Here is an 18291-nt window from a genome sequence, read left to right on the forward strand (position 1 = left end):
GACATGAGAGAACGATTTGAGTGGTACTAGAGGGAGATGTGGACGGTCAAAAGCATTCAGGAAGACAGATTAGAATACACCCAGCAAATAACTGAGGAAGTATAATGCAAGTGCTACTCTGAGATGAAGTGAAGAAGCTGGCACAGGAGAGGAATCATGGCGGGCGTCATCAAACCAGTCAGAGGACCAGTGACTCAAAAAAAAAAAAAAAATCTTGATAATTCAGTCTCAACTGTTCCCTTAATAACTCTATTCCAATAGCTGCAATTGCTTGGCAGAGTCTCTGTAATGTTGTATTCCATAGGAATACCGGTTTCAAGGCACTCTTGATCAATAGCACTGTGTAGGATCCTACGGTCTTGGCGTGCATCCTTGCGTCGCTGCGGTCCGGTCCCAGGTCGACGGGCACGTGCACCTTCCGCCGACCACTGGCGACAACATCGATGTACTTGGAGACCTCACGCCCCACGTGTTGAGCAATTCGGCGGTACGTCCACCCGGCCTCCCGCATGCCCACTATACGCCCTCGCTCAAAGTCCGTCAACTGCACATACGGTTCACGTCCACGCTGTCGCGGCATGCTACCAGTGTTAAAGACTGCGAAGGAGCTCCGTATGCCACAGCAAACTGGCTGACACTGACGGCGGCGGTGCGCAAATGCTGCGCAGCTAGCGCCATTCGACGGCCAACACCGCGGTTCCTGGTGTGTCCGCTGTGCCGTGCGTGTGATCATTGCTTGTACATCCCTCTCGTAGTGTCCGGAGCAAGTATGGTGGGTCTCACACACCGGTGTCAATGTGTTATTTTTTCCATTTCCAGGAGTGTAGAACAATGACATCCTCTTTCTGAACGCAGTATCTCAGTCGAAATAGGGGGATGCTGAGTGAGTTTTGCAGACTAGGGAATGGGCAGTTGCTGTGTGCAAAATGTGAAACCAAACATAGTCGCTATGGTAAATACATCAGCTGATAGTGTGTGTAGTACTACATTCTCAAACTATGTGTTTGATCAGGGGTTGAGAGTAAGAAATTAATGACTAGTGTAGTAAAAGCCTTTTACATTATTAAATAACTCGTTTGTAATACGGTATTGTGGATAAGGGACAAACAGAATGAGGTAGCACTGTATTAAACAACCTGTCCTTGTATTCGGGAAGTTGGAGTCTCCATCTTTATCCGGCCATCCTAATATAGGTTTTCCGTGGTTTGCCGAAATTACTTCAGACAAATGCCAAGGTGGTATTTGCTATAAGGGAACGACCGACTACCTGTGCGATCCTTGTCATCCATACTGTAAGTATGTAAATGCCCGTATAGATACATTATGTAATTTTTTGTTGCTCTTAAACTGTAATACCAAGCTGTGTGGCTCGTCCTGGTGGAGGTTCGAGTCCTCCCTCGGGCATGTGTGTGTGTGTTTGTCCTTAGGAAAATTTAGGTTAAGTAGTGTGTAAGCTTAGGGACTGATGACGTTAACTGTTAAGTTCCATAATATTTCACACACATTTGTAATACCAAGACACGTACAATGTCACAGGAAATTAGATCTATGGGTTAATAAAATTACTATTAATAAAAGTTATTTTCATATCCTTGTGAAAGCAGGAATTAGGAGCGGATTAATGAAGTTTAGTAGCTGACGGAGGTTTTTTAGGTGAGAAAGAAGACCCAGTTATCTTGCTCTTGAAAGTTAAGAAGAAACCTTGAAAAACTGTTTTAAACTGTTTTGATACCAAAAAATATCAAACAGTTGCAAACAGTGTTTCATTTTAGACAAAAATGTTTTAAATTTCCTGAAATGTGTAGTATTCACAAACTTTGCCTAGGTAACTTCTGTTATATGACTATTAACACAAAGCTACTAACTCATAATAGATAGTAGCATAATAGATAGTAGCATTGTAGAAACACGCGCTACTTGAAGCATGACTCCTGTCTTTAGAACAAAAAGCAATGGCTGTCCAAGTGAAAAAAGTCCTGGTAGTACTGAACCACTGGAAATCCACTCTGCACACCACATTCTTCAATCATGTTCTAACACGAAACATTCGATAGTTGCAATAGTAGTGTTCCTTAGCACTCTATGTATGTCCCTCAGCAAGCGTTTCTTGTAACACAGCTGTGTCACTAGTATAACGCATTAAGACACATTGTTATTTTATACCTATTTTATTAGCGCGTAGTGAAGTATCAGTCACGCTCTCCGAGGACCTCAAGCACGGACTAAATTCTTTAATTGGTCCCTTCCCAGTTTATTTGTCTTTATAATAAACATGCACGTATATCATTATTCGTATACAGTTTCCGCAGCGTCATTTCTGCACCGTGGAACAATACATTACATGAGAGAAATGCAAACAAAGCAACAGAACTTTGTTCTTAATGTTAAAGCTGTCGATTCGATTTACCAGGTAAATGAAATAGAGGGATTATACCTTGTTACAGGGTCAGCAGACTTCTTCTCGATAAACCACTACTCAACGACTTTCGTGACGCCAGGAATCACAGGCGATTCACCTTCCAAAAAACGTGACATGGCTGTAATTACAACGTCTGGTGAGGTAAGTTTAGTGGAAAAACATTTGAGGCTAGTGTTCATAAATTGATGAGGAGTGACGTGATCACCTTGTACGGTAAATAGGATCGAATGTTTGATAATCTGATGCATCACTGGAAAATTATCGAAGCAGAAATAGTCGAGCTTGAACTCTTTCTCTCCTACAACTACTTCTCTTTTAGTAACACAATATGTTGCCAAAAACAAGGCCTTCCAAGGGAGACAGTTTAGATGTAACATAGGCTGATATATTAATTAATGCTTTGGAGAAATTTTTTTATGTAAATTCTCAAACCGTAAACATCACGTCATTTACTATAAACTTTATGTAGACAATATATTTTTTATGCCAAAAGGTAGCGCAAACGATATCGCTGTTTTCGCACGTTGGCTGTGTCGTATAAACAGCAAAAATTTATCTTACCACCGAAATAGAGGGAAATAACTGTGTTAACTATTTGGATCTGACGATCACTAAAACAAACAATACAGGTAAGTTCAGAACTTGGACGAAATGGTACACACAATATTAAATAAAATTATAAACAGCCGACCAGTTGCAAAGGATAAAGAATTCTTTACCTAGGTTTCAAAAAATTTAAATTTGTCTTCTTCAGAAGATGCCCTAAGGAAAATGAATATCATAGCTTACATTAGGAAAGTATGAAGCTTAAGTCAAGAATAGATTTTAACATAAATTAGAGAGCTCTTGCATTACAGAAATATGAGAACGACGTCTGGTACTTACAATTTTACATTAGCAAGGACTAATGTACCATCGCCGTTTTTACAAATGTCGGCGTAGATCCATTTGTCAAAATTAAAATGTAGTAGCCCTAGAAATAGGGTTTGTCACGTAAATATAAATTAGTACATGGATCTTGCAGAGCTCACAACCGACTGAGTGTAATCGGCCAGCGTAGTTTCTCTGCGACCAGGGCAGGTGGCGCTCATGGTGCGAACCATGTACTGTCTATTACAAAATCCACTATACAAAGTGAAGTATGTAAGAGAATTATCTGATTCTATGTAATTTTATTAACATGAAATTTGACAGTAGCATCAGTTTACAGATTACACTAAATGGCTGTTTTCATCAACAAATATACACACAGTGAAACAAAGAAGAACAACAGTCAAAGGTTGTGAGCAGCTTGCATTAAGTACCTGGAAGAACAAATTCACAGTGAAAACAGAGAGTAATGAGGGAGACATAATATAGTGAGTACCATGTGAAAGTAGTATGAAGATACTAATAACTGTAAACAATGAACTGTATAACATTTGTACAAGTTATTTGTTTACATACGGAAGATATATAATAACAGATCCAGCACTCATTTTAACGCAAAATCAAGGAATATTAGTGCCTTACATACTATCATGTAGATTACCAACATAAAAAGATAATAAAAATTTAACAAGAAAAGAAAAGAAGATGGCTAGATGTGTTTCGTTAAAAAGAAAAAAAGAACTACGTCAAAATTTTCACACACCACTTTCTTATACAATTTTTTACGGGCTGCAATAAGGATAGTGAGAAAAGGGAATATACAAAAATAATTCAAAACGATGGATAAGAGTATCGAATAGAAAGTTTTCAGAGTTAATAGACACATTTGCGACCCAGATGGTCACAATTTGCAAGTTTAATAATTTCCATGTTCAGTCAGATAGAACAAGTAGAATGCAAAGCCGTCTAGAAGCCTGTGAAATAAATAGAAACTATCAGAATCTTTAGAATTTATAAAACGTTATTTTCTGAGAAACTAATTCAGTTTTTGAGAGTGATAACATAGGTATATGCTGTGGTGTTCTTATCAGAGTCTTCGCGAGTCAAGAATTACTGACAGCCAATATTAGGCTACCAAGAGGAAGAGAACCGTGACACCGTTCTTATTGGGTGTAACTGCATTTTATTTTGAGTATCCTATGTCCCTCTCTTCCTCATATTGAGGGTTTCATGTTTTACTGAAGTGTATTTTCTATTGGTTGTCATACGGCTTATATTATGACTATAGGCATAAAGTGTTGGGTCATCACTTTTCCATTTTGTTCAGATGTACATATGAGAATGGGATCCGATACCATGAAGCGTTCCTGTAAATAAAGGTCCATATAATCTGAAAACGGTTTATTTGTCACATATGATGGCGTTATGTTTCTGATCAGCAGACATTGCGTCAATGTAATGGGTTAAATTCCAGTTCACTCCCTAGAGCCTCGTGGTCCGAGAGAATATGGTGGGATTCTCGGATCTGTTCCAAAGCCTTATATCATTAGTAAATGAATAATTTTGAATTGTAGTTCTAAGAATCCACGGTAGACATATTCATCGGTGGAGGGGGGAGGGAGGGGCATTGGCGAAGGAAAGGTGTTGTAATTAGTACACTGTGTTTTTACCTATAAGGACATGCAAATCAGGATTTATGTGGGTTTTACACTGTGGACAGATTTTGGTCCTTTCTCACGGTCCAGTCAAATTAACGTCACCACCTCTCAAAAGCCTAAATAACCAAATTTGCAGAGTGGACAGCTGCAACGCGGCAGAAAAGGAGTCGTTGAAGTTCTGGAAGGTACCGACAGAGATGTGGAGTGTTGCTGACTCCAGTGCCGTGACCGGATGCGTTAGCGTTGTCGGCTGAGGATCTATGGAGCAAATAGCTCGATAAAGGTGGTCTGTAGACTCTCTGTTGGGTTTAGACCAGGTAGTTTTGTGACGAAGGGAATATGGTAAACTTATCTTTGTGCTCCCCGAACCACACACGCTCACTGCGGACTGTGTGGCACGTATTGTCCTGCTGGTTCCGAGGAAAATAAAAAGTCGCATGTAATGGTGGTTACGTCCCAAAGAATAAACATATACTTGTGTAGATCCATTGTGTCGTCCAGAATGACGAGATCACCCAGAGAATGCCACGAAAACATTTCTCAGACAATAACACTCCCTCTCCGACCTAGATGAGTTTTGCAGGGACGTACACACCTACGGTCATATATCCAATGGACCCCAAAAGGTGATTCATCTGAAAAGGACACCTGTCGGCAATCAGTGGACGTTCGGTTGACTTCGTCGCCAATGGAGAGTCATCTGCACGGGTGCATGAAACGGGTGCCTGCTGCACAGGCACATACGCCGCAAGTTTCACTGAATGTTCGTTCAGGAGTCACTGTTGGTGCTCCGTAAATCACCCGTTGCTCAACAGTATCACGCCTCTTCTTCCATATATATCTCCACGCCCTTTTACCAAATGCGACATACCTTAACCACAGCGGCACAGGAACAGTCTATAACTTAGCCGTTCCGGAAACGCTTCCTACATCGACCCGTAGGGCATTTATCACGTCCGTTTCGAATGTGGATAACAGTGACTCTATTTCCGCATTATGGCAAGGACTGCACTGTTTTTCATGTTCCCCGACACGCTTTATAGACTCCACCCTTTATAGACCCTAAAGCTGCCTCCTGGAAGTTGACGTCGAACATACCTACTTGTCACATTAATGTGACTGGATCTTGTAATTTCGAATAGAAGACATGAACAATTGTATGTAAATAACTGGGTAATCCCTGGTTGTAACTAATGAAGAGATAAAACTGACAACAAACTTCATTTTATACCTGCGCGTCCATTTTGAAGAAGCAAGTGGGGATAGAAATAATGTCTGTAATACGTATCTTACCTTTCAGCACCTTCCTTGGGGGTTTCGGAGTCAGCTGAACTGGATCGCCAACGAATACCCAGGATATCCAATAATTATAACAGAGAACGGTCTCTACAATTCCGGAGGACGAAACGACACAGACCGTATCGAATACTTTAATGTAAGTAGAAATTTCTACAGTAATGTAGCAGCCATTTTCATCTTCCGAAATTCATTTCTCTACCTGCAGTATGCTGTATTATAACTAGGGATACCTCGGAGCTGTGCTGGAGGCGATAAACATCGACGGTGTTCCGATTATCGGATACACGGCTTATGGTCTCATGGACAACCTGGAATTCAACTCGGGATTCACGTGAGTAATTATGATATTTTCATGTGTTCAAACAAATAATACAGACAAAACACAAACACATTTACCTATCAATAAAACCCTGCGGCTTCCTATGAGCTTAGTACAACGTAGTGAAAGGACGATTATCTCATAAAACAAGTCACTTCCATAGAGTTACATAATAGAGGATTGTAAACACAGACAGGAGCAACGTTTGCTCAACATGACTGCTTGTATTGCCATGTGTTGGTACATTTACTAATTTACCATACAATATCATAACGTTTACGTCTATACAAAGCGAAAAATATCTTCTCTGTGTTAGACGAAGGTTATTTGGGTGTTAGGACGCATCAATATACGACATTAAAAATACTAGAAAATCGACTTTTTGACCTTATAGAAGTGATCCTTCTCTGTTAGAGCAGTTTTTCTTTCTCCCAAACGAGGACAGCTACCAAACTGGTCGAAACCTTCGTTGTATAACGGTCTTAATTTTTGGAAATTGTTCGGCCGAACAGCCAAAACGGCTTTATTCGAAGTCAGACCAATCGTGTAATCTGTTTACAGAGTCAAAGTCGATATTGGGAGCATGTGCGATAAACAGGGTGATTCCGTGATCACATTCCGAACCTGTTTTATCAGAGGTGGAATGCTAAATACAATAGTCATGTAGTCGATGAGAATCCCCTCGCGACAATTGTGAAGAGCAACGAACAGACCGAGCGGCGTAGCGCAGTGGTTAGCACACTGGACTCGCATTCAGGAGGACGACAGTTCAAACCCACGTCCGACCATCCTGATTCAGGTTTTCTGTGATTTCCCGAAATCGCTTAAGACAAATGGTAGGATTGTTTCGAAAGGGCACGCAGTTTTCCTTCTCCATCTCTCCCTAATCCGACCTTGTCTTTCGCCTCTAATAACCACGTTGTCGGCAAGATGTTGGAAGCTAATTTCCTCTTCCTCCTCCACCATAAACACAGATCATCAGTCAACGTTTGAGCAAGGACTGTCAATGATTATGTACTAGACCCGTTTCTCCGTCCTCCCACCTTTAATGCTCCAGTGAACAAAGTGTTCATCAGTATCATGCCATCGAGGTTTCTGGAACATATCTCACTTGCTATTTGTCAAAGTATATGGTCTCAAATGTGATGGAGCTCCACTTCACTTCGGACTGAAGAACACCTTTATCCGACATTCCCTGAAATGTGGGTAGGCAGTGGAGGTCATGTTTCGTGGCCAAAGCGTTAAACTGATTTTACTGAAAAGGATTTTTTGTTGTGGATCCATGTAAAAAGTATCGGGTGCAAGAGGCCTAAAGTGACTAAAGTGGATCTCTTGTCAAGAATTCTCGCTGTCTGAGACACTAGTCACACCACGTCGGGGATATTAGAACGCCGGCAGGAGTGGCCGTGTGGTTCTAGACGCTACATTCTGGAGCCGAGCGACCGCTACGGTCGAAGCTTCGAATCCTGCCTCGGGAATGGATGTGTGTGATGTCCTTAGGTTACTTAGGCTTAAATAGTTCTAAGGTTTAGCCGACTGATGACCTCAGAAGTTAAGTCGCATAATGCTCAGAGCAATTTGAACAATTTTTTGATATTAGAACTGGTACAAGAGCACTTTCTGCGCCGATGCCATGCTTGCACTGATGCGGCGGCACACTGTTTTGAGCATCTGCTGTAAATGTAGCAGCTTGCAAAACTTGTAGAGGTAAATGATTATCGGTCTCTCCAACATCAAGTGACGTGCGCTGTTACAAGTCCAACAGGGGAGTACGGATCGGGAATTCTGTATCTCATCATCAGGGTTCGTGAGCACTGCGCGAGTTTGAAAAGGGAACATGAATCAACCTTCGCTTATACCTTTCTGCTCGGTCTTTTCCAGAATAGGGTCCCTGCCTTACACTAGTCCATTTACCCTTCTCCGTCTTCCAAGAAAGTTTGTAACATCTACAAGGAATCAACCCTTATGATACACCTGATCGTTTAGAACATTGTAGTAGAGCTTCTTTCTTCTTTTCTAACAAATTTCGGATGTCAGTGTTTATTTACTTCTGTTCTGTAACATGTTTCATATCGTCTAATCACGATGTTACAAGAATCTGATTTATACATTGACGAGCCAAAGCACTATTATCACCCACTTCCCAGCAAGCTGGTTCATCTTTGGAAAACAACTAAGGAGCGACTGTGCATGGTATGATTTCGACAAGGCATTCGTAGGTGGCACAAGGTGTCTACGCACAGTTAACGCAAATCCCCTAAATTACGCGCCAGTGAATTGTGGGGGCCGAGTTGGCACGAAATTGCGCACCGGATCTGTTCCGTCTGGTTCAGATGAGGCTAATTTGGTGGCCAAGGCATCGGTTTATGTTCACTGTAATGATTCTCAAACAAATGTATCACGGTTCTGGCCCTATGGAACGGTTATTTTCCTGAACATCAAGGGAGGCAGATGCCCTTCAGTAATATACAGCCAGTCGACGGCTATATTGTTGTCTTCTATTACTATCACAAGTCACATGGCAGACCAGGTGGATGTCTCCCGTGGCACAATACTGCCTTCACCAGCTTACTTCGTGATGTGGTGCGTGTTTGGAGCAGTCGTTCGCCTTGTTGACGGCGTACCCAGGCACCACCATCGATCTGGTGTAGCAATAAAGGCGACATGGCGACACATTACTCCTGATCAACACTCCAATCTCGATGATTCCGTACCCACTACAATCGTAATATGACGATGCTGCTGGGCCTACATGGGAAAACACAGGGATAGTCTGTTGCAGAAGCCCAAGTTCAACAGTTTGCACCAAACCATATGCTCAAAAATACCAGAACTGTCCTGTGGCGTGAGATCTGTGGCGTCAGATTTGCAACGCCACCTTTCCTCCTCTACAGAGCGTGAATTCCTCCTACCTCCTCGTTCTGCGGTGATGCATAGTCGAAAAAAAGTCCCGTACTGGCGGTTTTACCGTCCTTCAACCACTTTCCATAGATTATCAAGACATTAGCATGCGAACAGTCGACCAACTGCTCGTTTTCAGTCGATGGGCCGTAACTAAATGCCCTTCATAGACGTCACTTAAGTCAGTGGATTTCCACATCTGTGACCCGTATCGTCACTAGAACATCTCCCGATTCGTTTGTGTTCCGTTTTTATACTCGTCGTAGTCAGTGGTCTTCATTTGCCTCAGGAGTGCGTGATCCGTTCTCGACAGTCTTTTTTTCTATCCTCACCTACATACTCTACCAAATTAATTACTTCAATCCTGTGTCGTGTAAAACGTAAGTATTGCTCCTTTCGGTTACAGTTTTCCATAGACCTTTTAACGAGCGAATTGGCGCAGATGTTACGACCCCTGATTCGCATTCTTAAGATGAGCGTTCCTCCGTCCAGTTATACAGGGTGTTACAAAAAGGTACGGCCAAACTTTCAGGAAACATTCCTCACACACAAAGAAAGAAAACATGTTATGTGGAGATGTGTCCGGAAACGCTTACTTTCCATGTTAGAGCTCATTTTATTACTTCTCTTCAAATAACATTAATCATGGAATGGAAACACACAGCAACAGGACGTGCCAGCGTGACTTCACTTTGCTACAGGAAATGTTCAAAATGTCCTCCGTTAGCGAGGATACATGCATCCACCCTCCGTCGCATGGAATCCCTGGAGAATGGCGTATTATATGACAGCCGTCCACAATACGAGCACGACGAGTCTCTACCGGGGTTGCGTAGACAAGAGCTTTCAAATGCCCCCATAATTGAAAGACAAGAGGGTTGAGGTCAGGAGAGCGTGGAGGACATGGAATTGGTCCGCCTCTACCAATCCATCGGTCACCGAATCTGCTGTTGAGAAGCGTACAAACACTTCGACTGCAATGTGCAGGAGCTCCATCGTGCATGAACCACATGTTGTGTCGTACTTGTAAAGGCACATGTTCTAGCAGCACAGGTAGAGTATCCCGTGTGAAATCATGATATCGTGCTCCATTGACCGTAGATGAAAGAACATACTGACGAAACTAAAATGAGCTCTAACATGGAAATTAAGCGTTTCCGGACACATGTGCACGTAACATCTTTTCTTCACTTGTGTTTGAGGAATGTTTCCTGAAGGTTTGGCCGTACCTTTTTGTAACACCCTGTAGAAATATAGGTTTCGAGTGCCTTCCCCGAGTCTTTTCTAATCGAGTGCCGGGGTTGTTTCTTTCAGAAGGTCACCCAGTTTCCCTCCCATCCTTGCACAGTCGCAACTTCTTCTCCGTTTGCAACAACCTCGTCATCAACGATTTCATCAATTGCGCCAATGTTGTTAATTCCTTTGTGTCTTGATTCATGGTGGCTGTATGTTCAAAATGGTGCCTTCTTTCGGACATGCCCGAATGAACGGACAACACACACATAATTAAGGCGAACACGGTCAATGATCGCTCCATTGTGGTTGCACAACACTCTCGAACTCTTAGGGGGACCGGCGAAGTACTGGGGATAATGAGCAAGGGGCAATGCGTTAGTATTGTGTAGAGAAGTTGAGAATTTCGGTATGACGGAAGGCGTGGAAGAGCAGTCCGTGCAGTTGTCCTAACCACTGTGTTCGGATGGCATACTGGCAAGCTCATGTGCCTGCCTAGTAAGCAGGAAACCCCGGTCCGGTCCAAGTTTTCAACTTCCTCAATTGATTTCCTATTGGCAGCTAATCTCATAAATTCCTTTGTGTCTCAAATATTTATCTTCCATTTTTTCTTTATATGTACATGTGATTGATCTTCAGTCTGTACATTATCACGTAATTCGAAATTTATCTTCAAGTTTCCCCATCCTGATTGTAATTTACGATAATGGTTTCGGTGTAAACATTGAGTAGATCCAAAGTGCTCGCACCTTCTGAGAACGAGATGTGTAGCCACTACTTTCCTTTGGCATTCCGTTGCTTCTGATTTCCGTGTCAGTAGTTGCACTTTGCATGTCTGTACGTCAGTCTACACTTCTCGGCTTTACAAATAATTGTACCCGAGAGCTCAGAAACTATTAACAGCCCTGACGTCCTTACTCATTGTGCCACATCTTACTGGATAAGGTTGAATTCCTGCCACTGGTCCTTGGACCATTGCGTTCAACTCTTATCTATCCTTCCCCAGTTCCATATTTGCTGCATGGTAAAATATCGCCAAGTTCTTTATGGAGATTTAGTTCTCTCCTAGCTAGATTCACTCATATCAATAATTTTTGTGGAGGTTATAACACCGCACTCAGTTATCTGTTTACGCTATGGCAATTTGCTACTTGTAATCGCTCTACTCCCTTTCTCACATCGTTGAGTCTCACAAATGAAAAGATGTTTCAGCCGAGTAAAGTCCTTGAATCTCTTTGAGGAGTCATTAAGAAGTGCCGGCCGCAGTGGTCTAGCGGTTCTAGGCGCGCAGTCCGGAACCGCGCAACTGCTCCGGTCGCAGGTTCGAATCCTGCCTCGGGCATGGATGTGTGTGATGTCCTTAGGTTAGTTAGGTTTAAGTAGCTCTAAGATCTAGGGGACTGATGACCACAGATGTTAAGTCCCATAATGCTCAGAGCCATTTGAACCATTTGAACCATCATTAAGAAGTGTTTCAACTAAAGCAACATTATCAGTCACGTCTGGACCAGAAATGAGCGCCTTGGTTTTCGGAAAATGTTTCATCGCAAGAGGTTGAAGCTGATCGTTCCATAGGTCTAATTTTTGTTTTATAGCATCTGTTATCAAATGGTAGTCTGTTAGCATTAAGACATTTAAGAATTTAAATAATTAGTGATGTGAAGCACAAAAGATTTTGTCATTACGCTACTTACGCTCAACTCAGCTTTTTCCCCAAATAGCCGCCATCAGTTGTGGCTACATTCTTATCGTCTCTGAGGCTCATCTAGTAATCACGTCCAATGACCATTTTCGTAGCTCATAATAGTGTGCCCGCATATTACGCACTTTGCATGGCCATCAAACTATAGAAAAGTAATGCAGTTCTCCACTTTTTCTATTTTTGTACAAATGCGTACAGGCCATAGTATTTCTAATCAAACTTAACAATAGTGGTTTTGTTATCACACTGTTTGCGCGTGGCAACACGACTCTCCTGTCCGAGCGGCTTCCGGCTGCTGCCTTTCTTTTCCCCAACCTCCTCTCCAGTCAGCTCCAATGACCGCTGCGCTCACAGCGCTAGACAGGGGCGTGGCCGGAATATTCGGGACCGCGGAGCGCTGTTTCAACATATCTGCTGTAGAGGGTGAGAGTGATGTATTGCGGTGGGGATGGAAGCACTTCCTGTATGTGTGTGTGTTTTGACATTGTTAGTCGATAATTTTAGAAAACAAATTTTTCATAAGTTTTGCTTTTTTATTCTTTATTACTACAGTTTTGATTTCTTATTGTAATCAATGAATTAGTGTAAAATTAGACTTTTCTTGTTGCTATGTCACAGAGCAAGTTTATTTTCATTTGTGGGCCATTATAGGAAATAATCTTCCTCCAGAGTGAGCGTAGACTGTTTTTATCCCTTGGTGATCGTGATCTTAATTTTATAATTTATATGCATTCGGGACTGTGAACGGAACAAAAATTTTGATGACTACTCGGCTACTACAGTCGGTATCGCTTAAACTACTGCGTTTACGGTATGCGTGTTTGAGATTTGTTACGCAGGATACCCATTTTAAATTCTTTTATTTGTTTTAAAAGTCTGAAAATGCTGAGATCATGAAGTAAATCAGTATGATTGGGAAGAGAAACAGGACAATGGACTGTGATACAAAATTTTAGAATATTATATGATTCTCCAGCAAGAGAACACAGCAGGTCTATCAGGCGGTACTTTTAATTGGTTGTTCTCAAATGTTTTTACATAGCAATTCCTCCGCCATCTACCTAGTTGACATGCGAGATGTATCGCCTCCTGCAACTTCCGATGTACTGCACGATATATACCAAATACACCGAAACTCCACAGCTAAGCTCTGGAGAGACCTTAAAGGGTGTGGAGGAGAGTATTTCAGGTACGACTATCCTCTCTTCCCTCCAGTGTTCGATTACATCTACACCTACACTCCACAAGCTACCTTGTGGAGTATGCTGGAGGTTACTTCGTGTGCGATACTCATTTCTTGTTCCAGTCGCGAATAGTTCGGGAGATGAACGACTGTCTGTAAGAACCGTTGTGGGTTCGTATCTCTCTAGTTGTATCTCCATGGTCTTTTCTCGAAATACACGCAGGAGGAAGTTTTATATTCGTTGACTCATTTAGAATAGAATGCCCTTGGAACTTTAACAATAAACTATATCGTGATGCGAAACGACTTTGTTGCAGAGTATGCTACTGGAGCTGAGTTATCATTTCTGTGACTCCTTAGTGATTAATATATGAATCTGTAACGAAACGTGCTGCAAACGAAATGTGCTGCTCTTGTGAGGATCTGCTCTATCACTGCTGTTTGACGTGGATCCCATAGAGACAGGAAACGTTTAAGTATAGGTCGAAGAAGTGTTTTGTAAGCTACTTTCTTTGTTGATGGGCGACGTTTCAGGACCATTCCAATGAACCTCAATTTGGTATCTGCCTTACTCGCGCCGGCCTGAGTGGCCGAGCGGTTCTAAGCGCAACAGACGCAGGTTCGAATACCGAGCGAGGTGGCGCAGTGGTTAGCACACTGGACTCGCATTCGGGAGGACGACGGTTCAATCCCGTCTCCGGCCATCCTGATTTAGGTTTTCCGTGATTTCCCTAAATCGTTTCAGGCAAATGCCGGGATGGTTCCTTTGAAAGGGCACGGCCGATTTCCTTCCCAATCCTTCCCTAACCCGAGTTTGCGCTCCGTCTCTAATGACCACGTTGTCGACGGGACGTTAAACACTAACAACCACCACCTCCACCACCAGGCTCGAATCGTGCCTTAAGCGTGGATGTGTGTGATGTTCTTAGGTTGGTTAGGTTTAAAGTAGTTCTAAGTTATAGGGGATTGATGACCTCAGAAGTCCCGTAGTGCTCAGAGGCATTTGAACCTTATTCGCGATTAATTTTTTGTTGGCGCTGTGTTTCAAATCGCTCGCTACCGAGTATCCTAGATGTTTTATGAGAGTAACTGTTGCCAGTGATTGTTCTGCAATTCTGTAATCATACAATAAAGGGTCCTTCTGTCTATGTATTCTCAATGCGGTATATCTGGTTGTGTTGGGAGTCAATTTCCACCTCCTGCACCTAGCATCGATCCTTTGCATTTCGCAACAATTTCCTAGCGTCACGATATCTCTATATGCAACAGCATCATCCGTGAAAGGCCTGGTGGAACTTGGTCGACGTTATCTGCTAAAACATTTACAAATGCTGTGGAAAGTAACAGTCCTATACCACTACCGTGACGCATGCTCAAAGTTACTATTACTACTGTTCGGAAAGACATTCTGTGTTCTCCTTGGTGGAAACACTTCAGTTCATTCACACCGTTAATCTGATTTTCCGTAGGCTCGTAGTTTGTTCGTTAGGGTGCAGTATGTAACGGTATCGAAAGCATTCTGGAAATCATGGAACTCGGCCTCTACTTGGACGCCTGTATCTAGTGCTTTCTGGGCCTCGTGGACGAACAGAGTGAGCTGGATTTCAAAAACCATGAAGATTTTAGGCCTCCAGATATATATGAATTTGAGCGTCAAACATGTCGCAAACTTCTACAACTGACTAAAGTCAGAAATATAGACGTATAGTTCTGTACGTTTGTTAGACGAGCCTTCTTGGGAATAGGAATGACCTGTGATTTATTCCAACCTTTAGAAGCACTTCGTTCCCACAAAGAAATACTGTATACTGCCGCTAGAAGAGGGGCAGGTTTTTCACAAAAAAATGTTTCAAATGGCTCTGAGCAATATGGGACTTAACATCTGAGGTCAACAGTCCCGTAGAACTTAGAACTACTTAAACCTAACTAACCTAAGGACATCACACACATCTATTCCCGAGGTAGTATTCGAACCTGCAAACGTAGCAGTCACGCGGTTCCGACTGAAGCGCCTAGAACCGCTCGGCCACCACGGACGGCAAGTTTTTCACACACTCTGGTTAGAATCGTATTCGTTCCATCCATGAATGATATGTCGAAATTACTACAGCTGATAAACCGCCATACGAGTTCTAATTTCTATGATTTTCTTGTCATGATCGTTACGCGCGATGGTTTTGGGAGGCGTTAATGTCTTGCTCGACTATTCTAGAATCGTATGCTATTGGAATTTCAGAAGTATACTTGCCCGTGATGAACACCACCTCTCTCGTAGCATCTCCCAGCCGGCCGATGTGGCCGAGCGGTTCTAGGCGATTGTCTGGAACCGCCCAACCGCTAAGGTCGCAGGTTCGAATCCTGCCTCGGGCATGGATGTGTGTGATATCCTTAGGTTAGTTAGGTTTAAGTAGTTCTAAGTTCTAGGGGCCTTATGACCTCAGATGTTAAGTTCCATAGTGGTCAGACCTACTTGAACCATTTGAAGCGTCTCCCACTATGGTTTACTAAGACGATCACGTGACGTAAAGACTTGCTCTTTGTTGCACCTCTTATATATATTCTATTAATCAAACTTGGTGAGGACTGATGCTCGAACAATACTCTACAACCGATGGAACAACTGTCGTGCAAGCCGCTTCTTTCCTGGAGTAATACATTTCCTTACGTTACGTGCAATTGATTCCAGACAGGCCTGTACTTTTCCAACAACTAGTTTTATATGTGTGTTCCATTTTGTATCGCGACAAGCGGTTACTCTTGGAATGTAACGGTTCTTGCTGTTCTCAGTAATTTATCTTCAGTAGCGTAACCTAGCAGTAATGGATCTCTACGCCTATTTGTGCGTAGTATGTTAAATCTATTTGAATTCAAGTGAACTAGTGCAGCTGCTTCAACCATTAATCCTTTGGAAGACTTCTTGAATTTTGCTGCTGTTTCCTGGTGTTGCAACCCTTCTAAAGACAACAGCTTCGTCAGCAAAGCACCTCTGGGAAGTTCTGCTGTTGTACCCTTTATTTGTACTGTATAACGGCACTATTAAACTCATCCGTGTAAGTGATTATTTTCCACTCTCCGTGCGTTCTGTAAGTGGATAGTTGCGTTCCTGATAGTCTCTGTGCCTTGTTATGTTTCAGGGCAATAATAGCTGCACACAACATTGAAGGCGTGGCTTTACATGTGATGACTAGATGTCGTTTCTGTTCTCTGTTGTAGTATGCAGTAGTCGGTGACCAGTCAGGCTGTAATTACGTCTTTATCTACCACAGTCCAATCTGGCGGCGCTGCTTTTCCTCTTATCAAGCTGTTCACGGTTTACCCTCGACACTGTGGCACTTGAAAGCCCAGAGACAGCCAACTCTAAGAGATTAAGTGTTCTGTGTATCATGTTCCCATTAATTAGATATTATTAAATCGAGGATATCTAGCGTGTTTTCCAACCTTCTCTCGTCTGTCACCAGCCCTGACAACATCCCATCCACGAAACAGATCCGCTCCCTCCAAGACAGCACGTAGCTATAAATGAATTTCTCACGACGATCATCCACTGTGTAGACTACATCCCTGATCAACAGGGTATACAAAAGAAAGGAAATCAACCTGATTAGTGCTTAATCCATCAAAACTACAGTCTAATCGTTGGTTAGTTTTAATGAGAGTAGAATAGTATAGAACTAATTTAATCTCAATATGTTGACTCCTTAGACATAACGTGTTTGTGATAGTACTGTGGCTCATTTACCAGCATTTACCTCACACTATCTTCACTTGTGTAACTTTCTTATGTGAACTGTCTCAGATGAATTTACCCTGAAATTGTGTTTCGATTACTTACTGGGGTGTTCACATAATCGAGAGGTAAACAACACAGAGTAGATACAGATTATAAATGTCGTCAACGGCTCACACACCCCGATTAGGCTAAACACGATTGTGTGAAATACTGTGCGTCCACTGAAAATGCCCAGTGGGAAGAAGATGGTGCAGCAGGCAAATAGAAGTTGCAAATAGTTTCCTGTTAAGGGCAACGACTACAGATGTAATCCATGTTCCAGACATAAACCGCTTTCAGCTGCAAATAAAGTTTTTTGTTTACTGGAGCACGACTAGTTTCATGATATCAAATCACATCTTGAGGTTATATACGTTACTAGCACATTAAGTAATCAATCGCCGAAGAAGTACCATTACTGTATCCTAGGCCTCAGGCACTATCGCAGTACAGCCAGGGCTGACGGTTGCTCACCGTGTCAGACGTTGACATTAGGAAAAGAACAACGTGTTTACCGGCTGGCTACAGGAAGGCACCGATGACGCAATACTTTCCTACGCCGATAACGTGTCCGTAAGCAAGCAAAGCCTCTAACATTCCGCACATCCGGTATTTATGGTGCCACACAGCTCAGAGCCAGTTAGTTTCGGTTTCACTACACTACTTCGAGTTACTTTCTAGTTCTATAAGCCACCAAGCTATGTTAATCAGGGAGTCGTTTACAGAACATCCAAATCTGTCTGAAGTAGTTGTTTTGGACTCGCCAACCAAGTGTTTATTTATGTTACATGATTTGGACTTTGTGTCTACATAATTATTTGCCCCTCTTAGTTGGGAATTTGCAATTAAACGATCATTTAACACTCTTAATTTTGAGTTGTACCCAAAGATCTCGCTTAACTGTGTCATTTGAACTTTGCATCAATGCAACAAATTTG

The 18291-nt window shown here is 42.4% G+C and overlaps 1 protein-coding gene across 2 annotated transcripts in view; it reads left to right on the plus strand.

Annotated features, from left to right (window-relative positions):
* LOC126281854 (myrosinase 1-like) overlaps window positions 1-18291 on the plus strand; it is a 190681-nt gene that overhangs the window by 163488 nt on the left and 8902 nt on the right. For both annotated transcript variants that reach the window (XM_049981113.1, XM_049981111.1), the window contains exons 8-10: window positions 2445-2560; window positions 6248-6382; window positions 6471-6577. In XM_049981113.1, the coding sequence (XP_049837070.1) occupies window positions 2445-2560; window positions 6248-6382; window positions 6471-6577 (358 nt within the window). The remainder of the gene's footprint in view (window positions 1-2444; window positions 2561-6247; window positions 6383-6470; window positions 6578-18291) is intronic.

Source organism: Schistocerca gregaria, chromosome 7, assembly GCF_023897955.1.
Source record: "Schistocerca gregaria isolate iqSchGreg1 chromosome 7, iqSchGreg1.2, whole genome shotgun sequence".
In the NCBI taxonomy this organism is placed as follows: Eukaryota; Metazoa; Arthropoda; class Insecta; order Orthoptera; family Acrididae; genus Schistocerca; species Schistocerca gregaria.